The sequence below is a fragment of the Ostrea edulis genome, chromosome 1, assembly GCF_947568905.1.
Source record: "Ostrea edulis chromosome 1, xbOstEdul1.1, whole genome shotgun sequence".
NCBI classification, from domain to species: domain Eukaryota; kingdom Metazoa; phylum Mollusca; class Bivalvia; order Ostreida; family Ostreidae; genus Ostrea; species Ostrea edulis.
The window spans coordinates 7,589,268-7,609,735 of record NC_079164.1 but is presented as its reverse complement, the minus strand read 5'-3'; the positions used below and the strand labels follow the sequence as shown (position 1 = coordinate 7,609,735).

Genomic DNA, 20,468 nt, shown 5'->3' with positions numbered 1-20,468 from the left:
TCATATCAACTGTGGGATTTAAACTCATGAGAAACTATTGTTTACATTGTCTTGTTTGTTTGGTAACTTGTCTAGTGAAGTTATACATCTCATTATTTTAACCTTAGTGCTACATTTTGCATATTTTTAAATTACTATTTTACTGAATTGCTGTTTCATGTACTTACAAGTATTTTTCACATCTCAGTATTCCTTATGAAAGGTAAAGATAACGAACAGTAATCAATCTCATAACTCCTATAAGCAATACAAAATACAGAGTTGGGCAAACACGGACCCATGGATATACCAGAGGTGGGATCAGGTGCCTAGGAGGAGTAAGCATCCCCTGTCGACCGGTCACACCCGCCGTGAGCCCTATACATGCATCTTGATCAGGTAAACGGAGTTGTACGTAGTCAAAATCAGTGTGCCAAGAACGGCCTAACACTCAGTATGAAACAATTCAGACAGCATTTGACCCACTGATAGAAGTTGTAATGGCAAACTATCAAATTATTAAAGTTGTGTTTAGTATTTAGTTATAATTTTGTTACTTTTAATTACATGTTTTGATATAAAAAAGATTTCAAAGGTCCAGTATTTTTTTGTAAATTGTCTCTAGTATATTAAACTTGGCCATGAAATAAAGCATGCACACAATTCAGTATTAATCAATGTTTAAAAGATAGTTGAATTAAAAGTTAGAAATACTTTAATATTTTTTTGTTCATTGCTACATTTGCAAAAATATATAGCTGTCCTATCAGTGTTGAAAATTAAAAAAAAAAGTTGGAGTCCTATCAGTATATAAGTTAAAATAATTGTGTGTCCTATTATATTTTGCACCGCTCCCAACACCCCAATAAATATTGACCGGTCCTTAAGGGGTTCCAACATCCTCAGTTAATCAGCATTCTGCACTCTCTATAGGCATTATATAACGACATTATCTCCATATACATTCTATCATCAGGTTATTTCATACTAATTGTTACCTGTCTTTTACACACTGATGTAGACTACGAATTGCTCCGTTTACCAGATCAAAATATAGGGCTAACAGTGGGTGTGACCGATCAACATGGGATGCTTACTCCTCTAAGACACCTCTGGTGTGTTCATGGGTCTGTGTTTGCCTTGTTCTAGATTTCACATTTTTCTTAGAATTTTTTAGATTGATATCTGATCGTGATATGTTCATGTTTTCATTCATCTGTCATCTTCATCACTTTTCATTGCTCTCTCTTGATGAAAGAATATATACACAACTGTCAGCTTCTAATTAGAAACGAGTTTTAATCAATATTTTATTGTCGTCCAGTTGGAAACGAGTTTTAATCAATACTTTATTGTCGTCCAGTTAGAAACGAGTTTTAATCAATATATCATTGTCGGCCAGTTTGAAATGAGTTTTAATTGCCGTCCAGTTCCAATTTCAGCTTTTAAAATGCACAAGAAAACAAACTAGCAACACATGAGGATTAATGAGCGGGATTCTTGCCATGTGTTTACTTTGTATACTTTCAGATGGCTTGTAAGAAAATACGGAAGACTTAGACATATTGTACACTGGGTATTTCAATGGTAAAATCTATCAATGAAAAGGTGAAGATAGCGAGGTGACTAATTGGGGCGGTCCTTCAGATGGGACCGCAAAAATCGAGGCTCCGTGTCACAGCAGCTCATAGGTCGAAAGCGCCGAGCATAGCCCTAAATTTTGCAGCCCTTCACCGGCAATGGTGACGTCTCTGCATGAGTGAAAAATTATCGAGAGGGACGTTCAGCTATATACAATCAATCAAAGAAAGGAATACATATATATTTATATAAAGACTTCATCAAGAAAATTAATACAGCTATACAATGCTTAAAATCCATCATGTTCTATCAATTATCTGCCTTTGATCTTCCACACATTACACTGTAATTGCTGCGAAGGAGAAACTTCAGAGGATATATTGCACCACAACGTATGCGAAAAATGGTAGCCTAACCTCCAAGCTTTGCTTGAATTGTCATTTATTATTTTAAGATAATAAATTACTCTCAACCACTCATCCTTATCATTATTTCACACAACTAAACAAATAACTAGCTGTAGAAATCACAACCCATAGCCTAACCGCGATTTTGAAAAAAAAAAACATTTGGAGTATAAATGTAATATATAATAAAATGTAATAATGTAATAGTAAATTTGAAATCACAGTTTCCCCACATCACCAGCATTAAAACGTATGATGGATTGTCCAACACTTTACACGACCATTCCTCCCAATAAATTAAATACTAACTGTTTAGACATAGACAGCTATATCTTCAATAAAAATGGAACACGGAAATATTCATACCTTGTGATAGGTCATCCACAAATTACTTAGTTACATGTAAACACAGCTCGGCTTTATACGCGCAACTTACTTAGTTACATGTAAACACAGCTCGGCTTTATACGCACAAATTACTTAGTTACATGTAAACACAACTCGGCTTTATACGCACAAATTACTTAGTTACATGTAAACACAACTCGGCTTTATACGCACAAATTACTTAGTTACATGTAAACACAGCTCGGCTTTATACGCACAAATTACTTAGTTACATGTAAACACAGCTCGGCTTTATACGCACAAATTACTTAGTTACATGTAAACACAACTCAGCTTTATACGCACAAATTACTTAGTTACATGTAAACACAGCTCGGCTTTATGCGCACAAATTACTTAGTTACATGTAAACACAGCTCGGTTTTATACGCACAAGTGCTTTGAAGTTAATATAAAAAGATGCTAGAATTCCTCATTGACAATACCTTTGTAGTTTTTGGTGACCAAGTCTTCCCATGGGCACGTATTGGTCTCCTCTATTAGCTGACCCGTTGTTGTTGTTTTTTTTTGTATTCTTATGAAGCAGAATTTATTCAAAAGCTTCTACACGAGAAGAAAAAATCTCTAACTGTGGTCTTCAACTCGACATTTATATATATCGACGACGTTTTATCTATTACAATAATCATTTTCATTCATATGTCGATTCGATATATCCCTGTGAACACCACGGAGTCATTCACATCATTCTGCTTCGTACTTAGATATTTTATTGAAAATGAATATTAACGACAAACTAACAACTCAACTTTATGACAAACAAATTCTATGGTCGTTATAATGATATAATTTTGAAAATCAATTTGTCGAATGCTATCTGTTTCATACCAACTGTAAGGTCGTTCTCAAATAATAACAAAGGTCGTAAGTTCAAACACCGCTCGTTCCATGGCCACGTCAAACCTAAGACATAACCGTATGCAGTGATTGTTCTTTCGCCAAAAGCTCAGCAATCATGGGTCTCTCGAATATGACCTTAACAACGGAGGTCCCGTATCGCGGCAGGCGTTGGCACGTTAACAAACCCTCACTCCTACGGCCCTGAGCGCTAATCATAGTATAAAGTTGTTAGTCTGCTGTAGACGTTTCAATGTGAGTGAACAATTCTCAGTGGGACGTAAAACAGACATCCAATCAGCCCAGTATGGAAACTACATGATTTATTAGTTTTTGAGCCCAGTATGGAAACTACATGATTTATTAGTTTTTGAGCCCAGTATGGAAACTACATGGTTTATTAGTTTTTGAGCCCAGTATGGAAACTACACGATTTATTAGTTTTTGAGTTACTGTAATGGCCTCCTTGTTTCTTATAGGGACTGCATCAATCCATTCGGTAAAATAATCATTCATAACCAGAATATAAGAATTGTTGGTGAGTCATGGGCAAGGGGATCCAGTACATTGTATGTCCACGACCCATCTCTCCATAGGAGCGCCTATATCTCTCCATAGGAGCGCCTGTATCTCTCCATACGAGCGCCTGTATATCTCCATAGGAGCGCCTGTATATCTCCATAGGAGCGCCTGTGTCTCCCTAGGAGCGCCTGTATATCTCCATAGGAGCGCCTGTGTCTCCCTAGGAGCGCCTGTATCTCTCCATAGGAGCGCCAGGGGCCTCCGTGGCCGAGTTGTTAGAGCATCGCGCTCAAAATCACACGGCCTCTCACCTCTGGTCGGGCGCGGGTTCGAATCCCGCTCGCGCCAGTAAGTGAGAAAGTTTCCCAGTTTACTTTCGGAAGGTCGGTGGTCTCTTACCAGGTACATTGTATCTGAGTTCTCTCTTCCACTAATACAAACTGGGCGCCACCAAATAACTGAAAAATTATTGAGTGTGGCGGAAAACATCAATCATTCAACCATAAGAGCGCCTGTATCTCTCCATAGGAGCGCCTGTAATGTACTTTTGTAGGGTTGATTTTGGTGCTTTATTTAGATATTTTCTATCTGAACACTTGTTACGACAGCTTGTGCCAAACTACTTATCTCGGACTTTGGATATGGTATTATAACAACCTAAATGACCACCCATAATATTACAATGGATTAGTGTTATTAGACTTTGGGAGTATAATTTGAAATTTGGGTATATGGGACCTTCCCATTTGCGATATAAAATGCTATCTCCGTGAGAGAGAGAGAGAGAGAGAGAGAGAGAGAGGGGGGGGGGGAGCCGAATCTTGTCAACCTTTGCAAGCCTCACTATTATGGCATATACCTTCTCATGTTGGTTTTAGTTTACTTTAACTCTTTATGATTTCTTGTAAATTTGCAGAACACTATTTTCACTCCCCGGATTTATTCCTTTACTGTCTTTTTCTAAGAATTAATTTTTTACATGTTCATCTGTATTTGAAAAGGGGCCGCTTTTTATCAGGTGAAAGCTCCCTCTCGGGCCCAGTAGAGACAGCATAAGTTTCAGGAGTGTTATTAACATTATTACTTTTTTTAGTATCGTCTCTCAGTCGATTGTCAATCTGGATAGGTTGAAACCTATCTTCTGATCTGCTAAAATATCTGCAGCTTATTTCTTCCCCAAAGCAAGATCTGCGTGACAACACATCTGTATTGTCATGTGATTGACCACCTCCATGTTCAGCTTTAAAGACATTGGACGATAAGAATCGGAGCCAGCGAGCCAGTAGCCCTTTGGGGTTCTTGCAACTGAGCAACCAAATCAAAGACAAAATCCAACTGAATGCTTTTTGGTTCGAAAGTTGAACTTTCAAGTATTTAAATCAGCCCCTATCCCCCTTACGGTTAATTATGTACGTAATGTTTGTAAACAGCTGTATCCCCTCCACTAAATGTGTATTCATCTTCCATTGCAATCAGAAGAACAAAAGATTTCTTAAGCATAATACTCTATAACCATTTTGCCCCCCCCCCCCCGGAATCAGTGCCCCTGCCCCAGGGGTCATGAACTTTCCAATTTAAGTTAACAGCTACAACATGCTTACAATATATTGCCACAAACCTACTATGCACAGTAAATTAAAGTAGATTCCAGCAAGGTGTCCGGATAGGATCATGTGCAAAAGCGTAATTTAGTGCGTTTCTTAAAACGCGCTATCACGCCGCCGCGCTGTCACGCTAACAACACGCTGTTATCAAAAAGAAGTTAATAATTGTTCAATTGTTAATGCACGATGGACGCTGATCAATGCCAAAACAAAGTTGTGAATACGAAAAGTTCTAATAAGTCAGAGAGGACCCCGCATTGGTATTTTAGAGGCAAGCACGACATGAAAAGTGTTATTATCTTATCAATATAAAAAAAATTAGGTCCCATGATTCTTTTAAATGTTTTTGTTAAGACTGAAAAGTACTGACGGACGGACAGACAGACAGTGATTTCCCTGCAGCGCACCTGCCACATGGTTGGACCTCAACAAGTGATATATTATGGGGGTTACTTCTGTAGTTAGGGCTATATAGACCTTGGATATCCAACTGGATAGCACAGTGGTTAGACCAGCTGACTATTAATGCAGGGGTCCTGACAACACAGTGGTTAGACCAGCTGACTATTAATGCAGGGATCCTGATAACACAGTGGTTAGACCAGCTGACTATTAATGCTGGGGTCCTGATAACACAGTGGTTAGACCAGCTGACTATTAATGCAGGGGTCCTGATAACACAGTGGTTAGACCAGCTGACTATTAATGCAGGGGTCCTGATAACACAGTGGTTAGACCAGCTGACTATTAATGCAGGGGTCCTGACAATAATTTTTCTGCTTTCCTATAGAACACTTCCATGAAACATCAGGCTCCTCCACCTCCACCCCCCCCCCCCCTCATTATTAATCTAAAGAGGCACATCTTCTTTCCTCATCAAACAAACAAGTCATCATTTATCCAAGGTTGATCTATTTTCTTCTAAAACCAAAAGGGTGGCTATTTTCAAATACAGACTAATAAGCATATTTTCATTTAAATTTCTAAATTGACCATCAAATCAGGTAACAGTACAACTTTTACTATCATTGAATTTCTTATTAGTGGGTGTTTGAATTCGAGCACAACAGTGCTTGGGGCTTCTCTGCAATCAAACTTGCAACAAGGTAAACAGAGTCGTCTCTTCTTTGCTAGCTAATATCATTAATCTTTTTAACTAACTTGTAAATCATATTATGTGAAAGCTTTAATCCCAGTTTAACTGAGGAAAGCTTCATTCAAACAAAATGTCTTTCATTTAAAGATTAAAGGTTTATTTTCATAAATTCTTATACATCATTATCAGGACAGTTTTCTTTGATTACGGACATTACAAAAATCTGAAAAGGCTGAATTGGCTTGGGAGTGTGGGGAAAAGTTTTAACAACCTTATCTCAGATTCAAATGATAAATGAATGCAAAATACATGAAGGTTAAATATTCTTCAAACAAAAATAATACAGTTTGCAAAATTCATACCATAGAAATGAAAATTTTAAAACTTAACTCCTGTTTTCACAAATAAAAGCACTGGTTTTAGAAATATTCACAGTATCGTCTGATAATTTATAATAATTATATCATAATCTATTGCAAATAACACGAAGTTATTTTCAGGGTACTTATTCTTTATATAGTATATGGTGTTTTCTTTTTCTTTTTTAGAAATTATGAATGAAATATCATATCTCTGCAATAATTCATCGTAACATATATTTTTTAAATCATGATAGTTATTTTTTTATATATTTCCAAACAAAATGATGTTTATTCATCAAAATTGAGGAAAAAGTGGCTCCAAGGGAATATTTTGAAAAAAAAGATAGTTTTAAATGAAACATATAGCGAAATTTTCATTGGGAACTTACTTATGGTCAAGTATTATGTAAAGGAGCGGGCTCCGCTTTCAATTTTTTTTTTCTTTTGGAGTCTTGCTTTGTTTTTGTTTCAGTATAATAAACAACTAATTGCATGAATGTTCGGAAAATACGAAGATCTATACACCCAAGCCGAAAAAATCATATTCCTCTAGAGCGTTGCCCTCGAGGAAATATGAATTTTCTCGAGTGAATAGAGATCTTCATATCTCCCTCACTGTCATGCAATATATATCAATATATATATATATATATATATATATATATATATATATATATATATATATATTTCATCTGTGCTTTAATTTAACAGAAACTTAATGGTGAAGTTGCCATTATACCGAATACAGGAATAGTTAATGTACATTTTTTGTTCTATAATTTAATATCTCAAAGTTATCAACATAGAAATATTATTTTTAGTCAAAAATTTGTACATTATGTCTAACCACACAAGCAAAAACATCAATGGATACGATACTTATTCTCAGAGAACATTAGCTGCGAAAGTGATGGCAATCATCTCAAAATCTCTCAATGGTAAAGGAATAGGCTATATAATGACTAATAAAAACATTTATTTATACAAAAACAAGAGACACCTATCAAAAATACGTTAGGCCTAGATAGCCGCTACTAACTGTAAAGAATGGCTTGCAAGACAATAATTATTTAATCACCAAAATTACAAATTCCTGTCACATCACAGGCACTTGACGTTTTAAATATCTATAATAAAAGAAATTGTCTTCCTATATACATAATTATGTTTACAGGAAGACAATGTTTTTATTATAGATATTTAAAACGTCAAGTGTCTGTGTGTCACATATAGCGTCGTTATAGACTCGAGAAGGCACGTGCCTACACATTATTTTTTTTCCATTTTCCAAACACATCTTCGTCCATAGATGTTTGCAAAAAGGTTAAATAAAAAAAAAAAAAAAATCAGGGTGATCACAATGACTCACTCGACTCGGTTTAAAAATCTTTGAAACGTTTACAATATTTAATGTCTATTGCAATTATTTTGATGTTCAGAGTAGTGCAAAGAATCCTAAAATTTCAAAACTTTCTCGGGGATTCGCGCCTCGGTGAAACCAAAATCTTTCGGCCTTACTCATTGAAATAGTCCTAGCTACGCCTATAGCCTGTCAAACGTTGCAATATTTCATCTTTTTCATTTGTATTGTATAATTTTCCATTTGTATTCTATATTTTCAATTTGTATTGTATATTTTCCCATTTGTATTCTATATTTTCCATTTGTATTGTATAATTTTCCATTTGCATTCTATATTTTCCATTTGCATTGCATAAATTTTCATTTGTATGTATAATTTCCATTTGTATTGTATAATTTTTCATTTTTATTGTATCCCAGGGATTGTTTATTTTGATTTGTTACGAAGGATTTCATTAGTTAACGTTGCTTTAAGAATTGTTTATGTAGACGTGCTTAGCACACTGGGCCGCAGCAATGAGGGTTCTTTAATGTGCCAACAATTGCCGCAACACAGGATATCTGGTTTTAAGGTCATATCGGAAAGAGCGTGATTCACTACCTATGTTTATGTCTTAGGTTTGATGCGGCAATGGCAGGAGCGGGGCTCGAACTCACGACCTCCCGCCCACAATTAAACCAAGCACTGAGCTACCGCAACCAGGTCCATGCATGGCTAGTTATTTTTAAAAATACGTAGTTAGCAATGGCGAATCCACCCCCCCCCCCCCCACACACACACACACACACGCACCTGATCTATTTTTGGGAGTTGAACTATGTTCAATCTCCCTGGGTCATCACGCACTTTTCTGCGCAGTAATTTGTATTGATTTGTATAGTGGTCGTCAGCGGGGGTTCTGTGTCAGCTGATTTACTCCTAGATAAATCAACATAAACTTTTATAAACATCCGCCATTAAATAATCCATGTAACTTTTCTGAATTAATCTAATTTTGATAATTGACATGTAAATAAATGCAATGATATTGTATTCAAATCAATTTGAATACAAGATTTCGATCAAATTGATACTGATAGACATAGAAAAATAAAAGATAAGGTTGAAAATTGTCGTTTGTAGCACAGCGTCACCTATAAACATTGATAGGGAAACGAACGACAACTGCACACAAGCCCTATTGACACCGTGGCGCGAAATATCGAATATGGTGCGAAACCTCAGAAAATTTACAAGAAATAACTCTACAACATTGTGTATGTGTATATATTTGGTTTTTTTCTTAATGTGATATAAAAAATGCTTGATGTTACATGTAGATTGAATTAAAACACGTCATTCCCAGTCAACAACTTTTGATTGGGATCGGAATACGAAATAAAATTTCTTATATCCGGTGGCAAAGTGAAACTGCTTCATGCTTCAAGTTATTGAATTATGTAGTAATTGCACGTTACACATTAGAGAACTGTTCCTTTTAATAAAGAAAGTCACAAAATAGATACAAAATGAGTGTACCTTATTCATTACTGGTACCGAGCTTTCGTCGACTATAATCTCGAAATGGCGTGTTTCGCTGCGCTTGATGATCTGACGGTAAGGTCCACATTTTCTACGTGAGTAGTGTGATATTTGTTTATGAATTTTTTGCGCATACATGGTATGTCTCGGCTAGGAATAATGGAAACTTTCTCACCTATGTATGTAAAGACATATTAATCTCTATTTTTAAAAATGTAGAACACTTTTATCAAATGACAATGTTTGAAAACGCTTAGAGCCCCGATGTCAGAATTTCCTTTTCCAAGACATCAATATGTCAAATTCATTATCCTTTTTGAATAGTATGTACCATATTTTGTACCAGTTATCCATTTTGAATCCCCTATTACAATGGGATTTTGCTGCACTCTGTAATGTTTGAGTGGATGTCATGAGTGTGTGTCAAACAGAAATTTTAAGAGCATGGGATAAGGTGCTGCCATGTATTACTTCACTATCAAAGTTTAACCCAGTTGCCACAATGTTGAATTTATGCTGCAAAAAGGATTGGAAATTGCTCTGGTCAAAACACATTGTTTATTTGTCTACAGATGAAAGAGACATGAGGATTCTCCCTCACAAACTGAAGAAAAAAAAGTTATGGATCTTGTACATGTATAGTTTATTAATCACTATAGATTTCCAGCATCACAAGTCTGATTCCACTATATGCTTTCCATACTGTCAGGTTCATTAACCCCCTGTTTGAGCCACAGTATAATATTCCAAATACCTTGGCAATAAATAACATTATTTGACTAGTGTTTCATTTTTAGCGGAGTTGCGATGAAGTCGAACTCGGCTTATGATCTGATGAAGTGCCTTTGGGCGGGCAGGCGGGCACGCATCAACATTTCATTTCCGCACCATAGCTCTTGAGCAGATTATAGGATCTCATTCAAACTTAGATGGATTGTCACCCTCAGTAAGATGAGGAAGCCTATCGATTCTGGGGTCACTGGGTCAAAGGTCAAGGTCACTGGCTATAAATAGACTGAAATTTGGAGAAAATTTTGTTTTCCGCACCATAGCTCTTGAACGAATTATAGGATCTCAATCAAACTTAGATCGATTAAGTAAGACAAGAAGCCTATCGATTCCGGGGTCACAAGTTCAAAGTCACAGTTGCTATAAATAGACTGAAATTTGGAGAAAATTTTGTTTTCTGCACTATAATTTTTTAACAAATTATAGGATCTCAATTAAACTTAGATGGATTATCGCCCTTGATGAGACAAAGAAGCCTATTGACTTTGTGAAGGTCAAGGTCACAAAGGATTTAAGTCGGCTGAAATTTATGTACGCAAAATTTTGCTCCTTGCTTGATAATTCTTGAAAACTTTTCTGCCGGTTCCCTCTATGCCCATTCCTTGCGCACCTCGGCTTGTACATTTCCGATGCCCGACAATTTGTAATTTTTTTGCATTTCATTTATTTTGAGTTATTATACAATTATTTACCATTCCATTGATCCTCTATAGGACTGTAGTATACTCAGGTGACAGTTTAGCATATTGGACTACCTTTTCAAGTAATGAATCCTTAGAATTAGCTATAACTAGGATTAAACTTGAATGTATATATACAGGGGAAAAACTTCTTCATAACTGCAAGGCATTGATAACCATATTGATTTGAATGTTTGGGCCATAATATGTGGTCACATTTTTCATGAGAATATAAAGGGGTGAAATTCTAGAAAACAACAACACGATTTCAGTTACTAGAGGAGCGTTGTGGCCCATGGGCCTTCCATTATCCATGTTTGCTGTTGTAACGCTTTGAAACAACAACAGTTGATTTGTATCTAAAATAATGATAATATTCAGTCATTTATCCCCCTACCCTTCCAGTACTATCTTTTCTAACTGAATTTCCACAATGTTCAACTCCCACGAGTACTTTAAGTACTTTGATTTATAGTAGCTAGCACATTTTAATTAGTCAGAATTCAGTAGATTCAAGGGACTTGGGTTTAACATCGAGCTTGGTTTGTTACAGCTATACATTGGATTAATCTTAAGCATGGCCGTACGAACCGGGGTGGGGGTGGGGGGCACGGGGGGCGTGCCCCCCCCCCCCCCCCCCCATATTTTTCCCCTAAAAAATCATATAGTAAAATTCACATATAGTGTAATGTATAATAATTTTTAAGCAGAAAGTTCATTTAATTCAATGAGACTCAGAGTCAGTCAGTGTGACTGTCCTTTAGCTTAAATAAAAAAAAATATTATGAAAAGCACTTAATGCCTTAACATTTCTTAGGGCATCATCCAAAAGGTCGTAATCATGAGGTAATGGTTCGGTTCTCGTTCTCAGCTCCGCATCTGGCGTCAAACCTATGATATGCAGTGACTGTTCCTTTGCCGAGTACTAAATACCTTATGACTCAGAAATGATTGATAACAAAATGATAAAGATATAAACAACACAAAAAAAAAAAAGATTAAAAAAATCCTTAACACCCCTACCCTCCAAAAAAAAAAACCAACTTAAAATTAAAGTTCAGGGGTTTTCTGGGAAAACTAATTTGATTCTATGTACATAATTAGATTTATGTACATGACGCACACCTCAATGCTTGCACATATTCATGCAGTTATCTTTTTACTAATGGTTTTGTCGATATAAACTTTTTTGTCGTAAATTACTTTAGTGTGGTGCCCCCCCCCCCCCCCCCCCCCCCCCCCCCCCCCCCCCCCCCCCAGTGAAATTGCTTCCTACGGGCCTGTTAAGTTCTCGTTTATCGAATTTGGTAATGCGCGAGATGTTGAAGAGGTCAAATTCAGGAGCTACGCAGGAATATATCGTATTACTAAATGCAATGGCGTGAATCTAGATAATTCTGAACGAAAGGATGCATGCAGTAAACTGCTGGATGTCTGAGGACCGTCTTAAGACCCCTAGTGAGTCCAGGACAAAGCCTAGGTGTGTGTGTGGGTGGGGGGGGGGGGGGTGGGGGGGGGGGGGGGGAGAGAGACCCCTGAAACAAGAGCGTTCTGACAAAATAAAACGTACATTCATGCTTTTTTCGACATATTTCTATACAAAATATCATATTTGTGAGGGGAGGGGGGTCGCCCGGCGCAAGATTCGTCATTGCTAGCTACACTAGTCCTATATGGAACCGGTCGCGGTAGTTCAGTGATATACCCTTTGGTACGTAACCCTGAGGTCGCATGTTCGAGTTCTACTCGTGCCATGGCTGCATCAAACCTTAAACGTAAATATAGCTAATACTTCGCCAAATGCATGGCTATTTAAAAGTGAAAATCACCGATAATGTGACCTTAAAAACAGACACCCCCGTGTTGCGACTGGTGTTGGCACGTTAAAGAACCCCCACTGCTACGCCACTGTGCGCTGAGCATAGTTAGTCTATTTGTGGTACGTCACTGGCCTACAACTGATGACGGCTAAATATAAGTGGGACCTAAACTAATGAAATCCTTCGTAACAAACTAAAATAAACAATCCCTCGGATACAATACAAATGAAAAATTTTGCGTTGCAAATGGATATTTTATATACAATGCAACGAAAAATTATATAATACAAATGGAAAATATAGAATACAAATGGTAAATTATACAATATGAATAGCAAATATAGAATACAAATTTTAAAAAAAAAAATGACAATTATAGAATGCAAATGAAAAATTATACAATGCAAATGGAAAATATAGAATACAAATGAAAAATTATACAATACAAATGGAAAAGATCAAATATTGCAACGTTTGACATGCTATACTACGCCCCTGATGTGCATGCTTTGAGGTTAAAAGTTGTTTGAAATAATTAGATACTTGTGTTATTAATATAAAGCAATCTTCATTGAATTCAAAGTTTGGTGACAAAATTAGATAGGCCTTGATCGGGATCGAGATTACAGAAATTATAACAAGCTGCGAAGGGATCGAATATTTTTCTTTATATTTGTTAGTTTAATTGATAAATGCATTATTATCAATAGTCCATGCAGTAAGGGAGTTCACACACCCTATAGCTCTCTGTTTAGTGGGACCGCAGAAAAGGTAAACTCTCCCATCAGATCCGCTCCTACCCTTGATTGGGAAAAAGACCGAGTACTTATGATTTCTAGCCTCGGGAACCAGGCTATTACGATTTCTAGGTACTCCTCCGACAATTAGCCTGGTACCCGAGGCCTTCCGATGTTCAAAGAACGAAGGCCAGGCATCGGATGTCGAATGGATTCTTCCACTGATCAAAATCCAATATGGCGGACTCAATGGTAAGTAATGGGAATGTACGTAAATGAGCGTATCATGGCTTAATTAGCTGTGTCACTTTCGATTTTATGTCATTAGTTTGCCAGATACAGACCTTAGGAAATGTATAATACTTGGTTTTCCATGTGACACGCTTGTTTGATATAGTCTTATCCCTTTGTATTCAAGTAAGTAGGTGATTCGCCAACTCGCATATTTTTCACGTGTGTTAAATTAAATCTAACCGTGTCACTTCGTTTTTTCTACTATTGATGGGTTGCATTGGGTTGCTGGCGAAGATATATACTGAGTTTTATTGATGACACGCACCAGTTTTCCTATTTTGAACCGACAATTTCAGATCGAATTTCCTCGACTCATTTTGACTGGTTATCCTTGTTAAGCAGTATAAATATTATGGTAACTGCTAGCTGTTTATGAGCCACCCTTGCATTTTGTAAATAATCAATATTAAGCAAGGCATAACATTTTATTCTAGAAAGATACAAGTTAAAGCTACATGCACTAATTATGTAAACACAATGTGGAAATAAGTTTTGGTCTCAAGATCGATTGACTGTATATTGTTTAACTTCCCTCTCGAGAATATTTCACTCATATGGACCCAATAACTTCGATCCAATGGTTTTCAGGCCCTTCTATGTTGCGATCTTATGCTAGTTCAGTTCTTAATATATTTTAATGTACATCATATATGTCAGTCATTATTTGATTCTCTATTGTTTAAAATTCATTCATATTCAAGGGTCACCATCAATTGCCTGTATTTAGACCTATACATGATACTTTGGCCTTTTGAGCAGTGAGGATCAGACTGTTCTTATTTAATTGTGCCACACAATTTCAGTTAATAATCTCATTCACTCATTCAATGATCATTCTTATGTTAACTCTTTTGTCATAATATGCAATCAGGTGCAGAGGACCTATTCTGACCCAGATAATCACTGGGTTACAAAGACATTTCTCTCAACTAGATTTAAAGGTATTTCACATACAGAAATGCTAGATTTATCTAAATTTCAGAATATTAGACTTTTCTTCATGAACAAGGAATATATTCAATTCAAATGCTTTATTAACGACTAGCAAACATGAAGCATACATTATATATACTTGTATGTATATTATATATATATACATATATATATCACACCAACCAGTATCAACTGTACAAGAATAATACAATATTTACTCTCCAAGACTACCAGTTCTTAATATATGCCAACATGGTGTACTGGTGCACACTTTCGTATCTGTACGATGGAGGAACAGGTTCGATTCCTGTTGTTGGCTTCCTTTGAAAGAACTAGTAGATATCTTCTATTGTTTAAGAATACTTCAATATCATAGCATTTAATGTCAAAGACACACACTTGCACAGAAAACATGTTTACTGGTCTAATGAAATAGTTAAATTTCATTTACAATAATTATTTGCATAGAAAAGGTTTCTAATAAAAGAGGGTTGTGATCAAGCATTTCTTGTGCAACACATTCCCATCTGATATATGGCAAAATTCCTCATAAGTGTTATCCCCAAATAACTGAAACATGTATGTGTTATATATTTCAAAGATTCTTCCATTTCCACATGAAACAATGCCAAATCTCCTTTTTCAGGTTTTTCCTGTCATGTATTTCTCATGTCATACTGTGGAATGAATTGCTACTCCTCCTACTGTTGGCTAACTTCTTGATCTGAGAACTGACACTCTCGAACTCCCTCCATGAGTCTTTCTCAAAAAGCTCACCTCTGATCTAAAAATTAAAAACATTGTCACAAACATCAGTATAATCAGTAAAGATGTGTATTGATATGGATCAGGAATAGTAGTAAATACATAATGCACATACATCATAAATATTAATGATGTCATTATTTTATCATAGATAAATAATGAAACAAGTCTGTAATTTATATTTCCCTTTTCATCTAAAGTTTTATATTCATGCAGGTTTTACTTACACAAACAAGAGGGAGGGAATGCTGTTGTCTGCTTGTATGCATGCCACATTCTTCTTATAAGAGTTATGAGATTGATCACTGTTCGTTATCTTCACCTTTCATTCTTCACTTCCACTCAGAAAATTCTCATTTTTAAGGAAGTCTTCTGAAGATCTGGGCCCTTATTCACAAAATATCTTACGACTAAGATGGAAAAAAGAATTCTGTTTGATAATCAAATACCGATCACAAGGTCATAAGTATGTATTCAACTTTTATAAACCATGGATGTACTTTACATATTAATTAAGAAAGTCTACAAGAAATGGAAAATAAGGAAATTACAGTGTTTGTAAATTTTGATCTTAGTCGTAAGATATTTTGTGAATAGGTGCCCTGGCTTCTCCTTTTTAAAAGGGTCTGCATGATGCACCTGAAATAAAACAAGGTAGGTCAGTTCATTCCATACAAAAAATCAAGCATTTTTCACTATTGTGTTTTATCAATACAGAAATTGTCAGTATCTAATTTAATCAATTTGGGATTGAATTTCTTCCACTAACAAAGAGAACATATTTTAGAATATGATAAACTTCTAACACCTTTAGATGCCAGAAATAATTGTTTTTGTTATCGCTGTAAGAGGTGGAAAACTTCAATAACAGACTGTAACAAATTGATATAGTTGTTAACCTGTTATGGAAGTTTGTAATTCCAGAAGCACTTATATCGCTTGGGGCCTAATTAAGTGCCTGTGTGTAATTCTTCATTCAAGTTGGATGTTAATTCCTTCCAATATGAATTGGTTTGGAGGAGGATGAGTCCTTGAATACCCCTTTAGAATTTCTTTCTTTGTATCTTTCCATCTGGAGTCTGTAGACTACATAGTAAAATAAAGAGATCAATCTGGTTATCTTTCTTTTCCTTTTTCCACAAAATTATATTAAGAGTCATTAATTTGGTACACAAGTACCACAACTTTAATGTATTGAAAACTATCTTGAAATTTTCAATACAGTGAGAGAAATATAAATGCAAAAGTTTGTTTTGGGGATGAATGAGGGTTTCTCCAGATTGTGATCTTCTACATTTTTTCTTTGAAACTTTAGCAGGTGTGAATTTTAGTATCAAATCCAAGCAGTACCAACAAGTTTGTGCAAAAGCATAACAATGAAATGTTACTATAGTGCCATATTGTGTACTTCACATTATGTAAAATTTGTTTTTGTTGTGATACAGAATTCCTGGCTACTACAGCCTAAGATTTTTAAATTGAAGTGTATGAACTCAGTTCTCTCATAAAGAAGACAAAGAATTTGAGTTACAAATAAATGCAATATAATGCTAACACAAAAATAGAATACCTCAATGTATAACTTTTGGCAATATATAAAAATTGTGGACTGACCCACAAATATAATTTTGGACAAACAGGACAAGTGAATCAGAGAGGAATTCACATTAAACCAAAGTAACAACAGAAACTTTAAATCAAGCCTATTGGATCAAGCATAAAGTTGGCAGGTCAACATAATAAAAATAATTGACACTGTCAAGACACCAAGTTACTGAATTATAAAATGCATAAATAGCCTTATTATCTACTACACAAGCAATATATACATCTTATATTATACCTGTTGGCATGGTTTTGCATATTCATGAAGCATTATATATGAGGGTGTTTTTCATCCACTATCATGTGTTTCTTCTTTCCATATGTATGGAAATTCATCTGAAATTAAAACGATTAATATACATATATTATATAATATTGAGAATCTGTAAAATTGTACACTATAACTCCAATAAAAGCTTAAAACACCCCTATCATCGCACAAGAAAATCATCGTATAAACTTCAGCTATAGCCTAAAGTTTTATCAAAGTAAAGCACGTCATTAGATCTATATGTAATAAAAAATTGTCCAAGAATGAGTCGAGGAAATTCGATCTGAAATAATTGTCGGTTCAAAATAGGAAAACTGGTGCGTGTCATCTATAAAACTCAGTATATATCTTCGCCAGCAACCCAATGCAACCCATCAATAGTAGAAAAAACGAAGTGACACGGTTAGATTTAATTTAACACACGTGAAAAATATGCGAGTTGGCGAATCACCTACTTACTTGAATACAAAGGGATAAGACTATATCAAACAAGCGTGTCACATGGAAAACCAAGTATTATACATTTCCTAAGGTCTGTATCTGGCAACTAATGACATAAAATCGAAAGTGACACAGCTAATTAAGCCATGATACGCTCATTTACGTACATTCCCATTACTTACCATTGAGTCCGCCATATTGGATTTTGATCAGTGGAAGAATCCATTCGACATCCGATGCCTGGCCTTCGTTCTTTGAACATCGGAAGGCCTCGGGTACCAGGCTACTCCGACAATGTGCGAGATTAGCCGAAAGTTGTCGATTGATTTAACCGACCAATCGGTGGCGTGTTAGAATTTCACGGGGTTATCCGAGATGGGTGTGATTGGCTTGTTGAAGCTTGTATGCGCAGGAACGAACATTCGGGACACCGCAAAATGATTCGGTTCACGGTGTTACTGTAAGTGTCGCGTCAACACTCAAAAATGGCATTCCTATGGAACGAAAGGGAAGATGTTTTACTGAACTGTGCAGATGTTAACTTCGAAACCTCGACTTTAACTTTAAACGAAGAGACTACAACTCTAGCTAGTTTGAATGATGATGTTATGGGAGTATTTGACCTGAGCGACAACGTGTATTGTAATGGCGATCTTGACTTCCATGTGTTTCCGGACGAATGCTTCACTCAGGATTCCCTGCAAAACGAACTCAGTGACAGTTCAGATAGCGGGATAGGTTCGTCAGGAATCCACGAGGGCAACTGGAGACCATGTGAAGGACTAAACACCAAGCCGCCATCTTCTCCTGACTTGTGTTCCTCCGATTTAGTGTCGGTGAAAAGTAGCCCTCAGCACATCAAGCAGGAGCTGAGTATTCAGCCTCAAAGTCAGTTCAGTCAACCGAATCAAAACAACCAACCATACCATACTATTGTCATTCCACAAAAAGCAATTAACATAAATTCCATTATGGATTCTAAGGTGAAAATTAAACCGAAGCCAATCGTACAAAATGGTTCTAGTATGTTTATAAAAGTTGAAAGTCAAAATGGCCAGATAATTAATGAGGGACCAATTCCACAAGATCAATTTGGTGCTCTGTTAAACCCGATGAGCCACGTTCAAATGAACAATGAATTTAAATCAACGAAACGTCAACAGCGGATGATAAAAAATCGTGAATCTGCATGTTTGTCAAGAAAACGCAAGAGAGAATACCTCAGTCAGCTGGAAGACCAGCTAAGGGAATGCAGCAGTCAAAATGAGAAACTTCGAGTGGAAAATGATTTGCTGAAAGAAAGAATAAGAGTGTTCGAAGCAGAGAATTCAAATCTTAAAAGAACTGTGTGTTTATCTCCCGCAAAGAAAGTATGCTTAATGGGTGTATTCATGATTTTGTGCGTAAACGTTTTCTCTGGTAAACTGTCTTTAATACAAAATGGACAACCTGGAGGAAATGATGAAAAAATTCCAACCTACAAAGGGAGACAACTTCTGTCATATCCAGAAGGAGCAAAAAATAATCTTAAATCATTTGCCTCAAAAGGTGATAGGCAGAAATTGAAACAGCTGTTTCATGACCAAGTAGAATTTGCAAGAAACAAAAGTGAAATTAACTGTGCAACGTACTTAAATCACACAGAATCGGTAAAATTAGCGGAAGAGTTATCGGGCTGGATGAAGAGGTTTAAACTCGAGAAACGGAAGAGTTCAAAGAAAACCGTGAGAAAAGCACGCAAATTTTCACGTACAAATTACTTTTCATCATTCCGAGGACAAATCCAGAAATTGTCCACCAAGTACTTTGCGAATCATTACCAAATACAGCCTCTTAATTACACGCACAAGGAGGAATTCTGGAACGGAATATCAAGAAGAAATGATACATTTTATATATTGTCCTTCAACACAGATTACTATCTAGTACCGGCCACGCTACACAATGGAACAGAGAGGCCAAGAATGTCGCTATTTATGCCGGGTCTAACTCGGAATGACACGCATGTTGGAAAGATTGGCATGATACAAATTGATTGTGAAGTGCTAAAAACAAAATTTGTCGACGTACAAAAGTCAATGATTCCGACACAAGAGTTGCACAAAAACATGCCTTACTTCACTTCTTATGATGGAATTTAATTTAATGTTATAAATTATTAAACACAATCTGCAGTTTGTGTTTTGTTTATAGCCCATCAGAGAAAACTCAAAAAAGCAAGCTAAAGGGTCTGTCAAGATCTTTTTGGATAAAAGTTTTGGTACTCTGCATGTATAGACCATGGCAAATTAAGTTGAGGATCATCACAGTAACCTAGTGTTAGAGCACTCACTTCTAGAACCGCAGGTCCTTTGATCAAATCATTAAGGAGGAATAACACATCATCATAATGGCCGACTTCCTTTTGAAACTCAAATAAGAATATAAATATCGGCAATACTTGTATAGTCCTA

At 36.1% G+C, this 20,468-nt stretch overlaps 1 protein-coding gene and 1 long non-coding RNA gene across 2 annotated transcripts; one reads left to right on the top strand and one right to left on the bottom strand.

Moving 5' to 3' along the window:
* Nucleotides 1-15,016: 15,016 nt before the first annotated feature.
* On the bottom strand, nucleotides 15,017-18,316 carry LOC130051178 (uncharacterized). Its single transcript, XR_008799548.1, has 5 exons — nucleotides 18,198-18,316; nucleotides 17,542-17,639; nucleotides 16,598-16,784; nucleotides 15,926-16,337; nucleotides 15,017-15,717 (listed from the first exon to the last, which is right to left on the bottom strand). It is a non-coding gene; the product is annotated as an uncharacterized LOC130051178 (long non-coding RNA).
* Nucleotides 18,317-18,363: 47 nt separating this feature from the next.
* On the top strand, nucleotides 18,364-20,183 carry LOC125664256 (cyclic AMP-dependent transcription factor ATF-6 alpha-like). Its single transcript, XM_048896942.2, has one exon. It carries the CDS (start codon nucleotides 18,501-18,503, stop codon nucleotides 20,154-20,156), a length of 1,656 nt encoding a protein of 551 aa, XP_048752899.2. The 5' UTR covers nucleotides 18,364-18,500; the 3' UTR covers nucleotides 20,157-20,183.
* The last annotated feature ends 285 nt before the right edge of the window (nucleotides 20,184-20,468 follow it).

Excerpts from the sequence above, each read along its gene's own strand:
- LOC125664256 (XM_048896942.2), top strand. The coding sequence starts at position 18,501 with ATGGCATTCCTATGGAACGAAAGGGAAGATGTTTTACTGAACTGTGCA.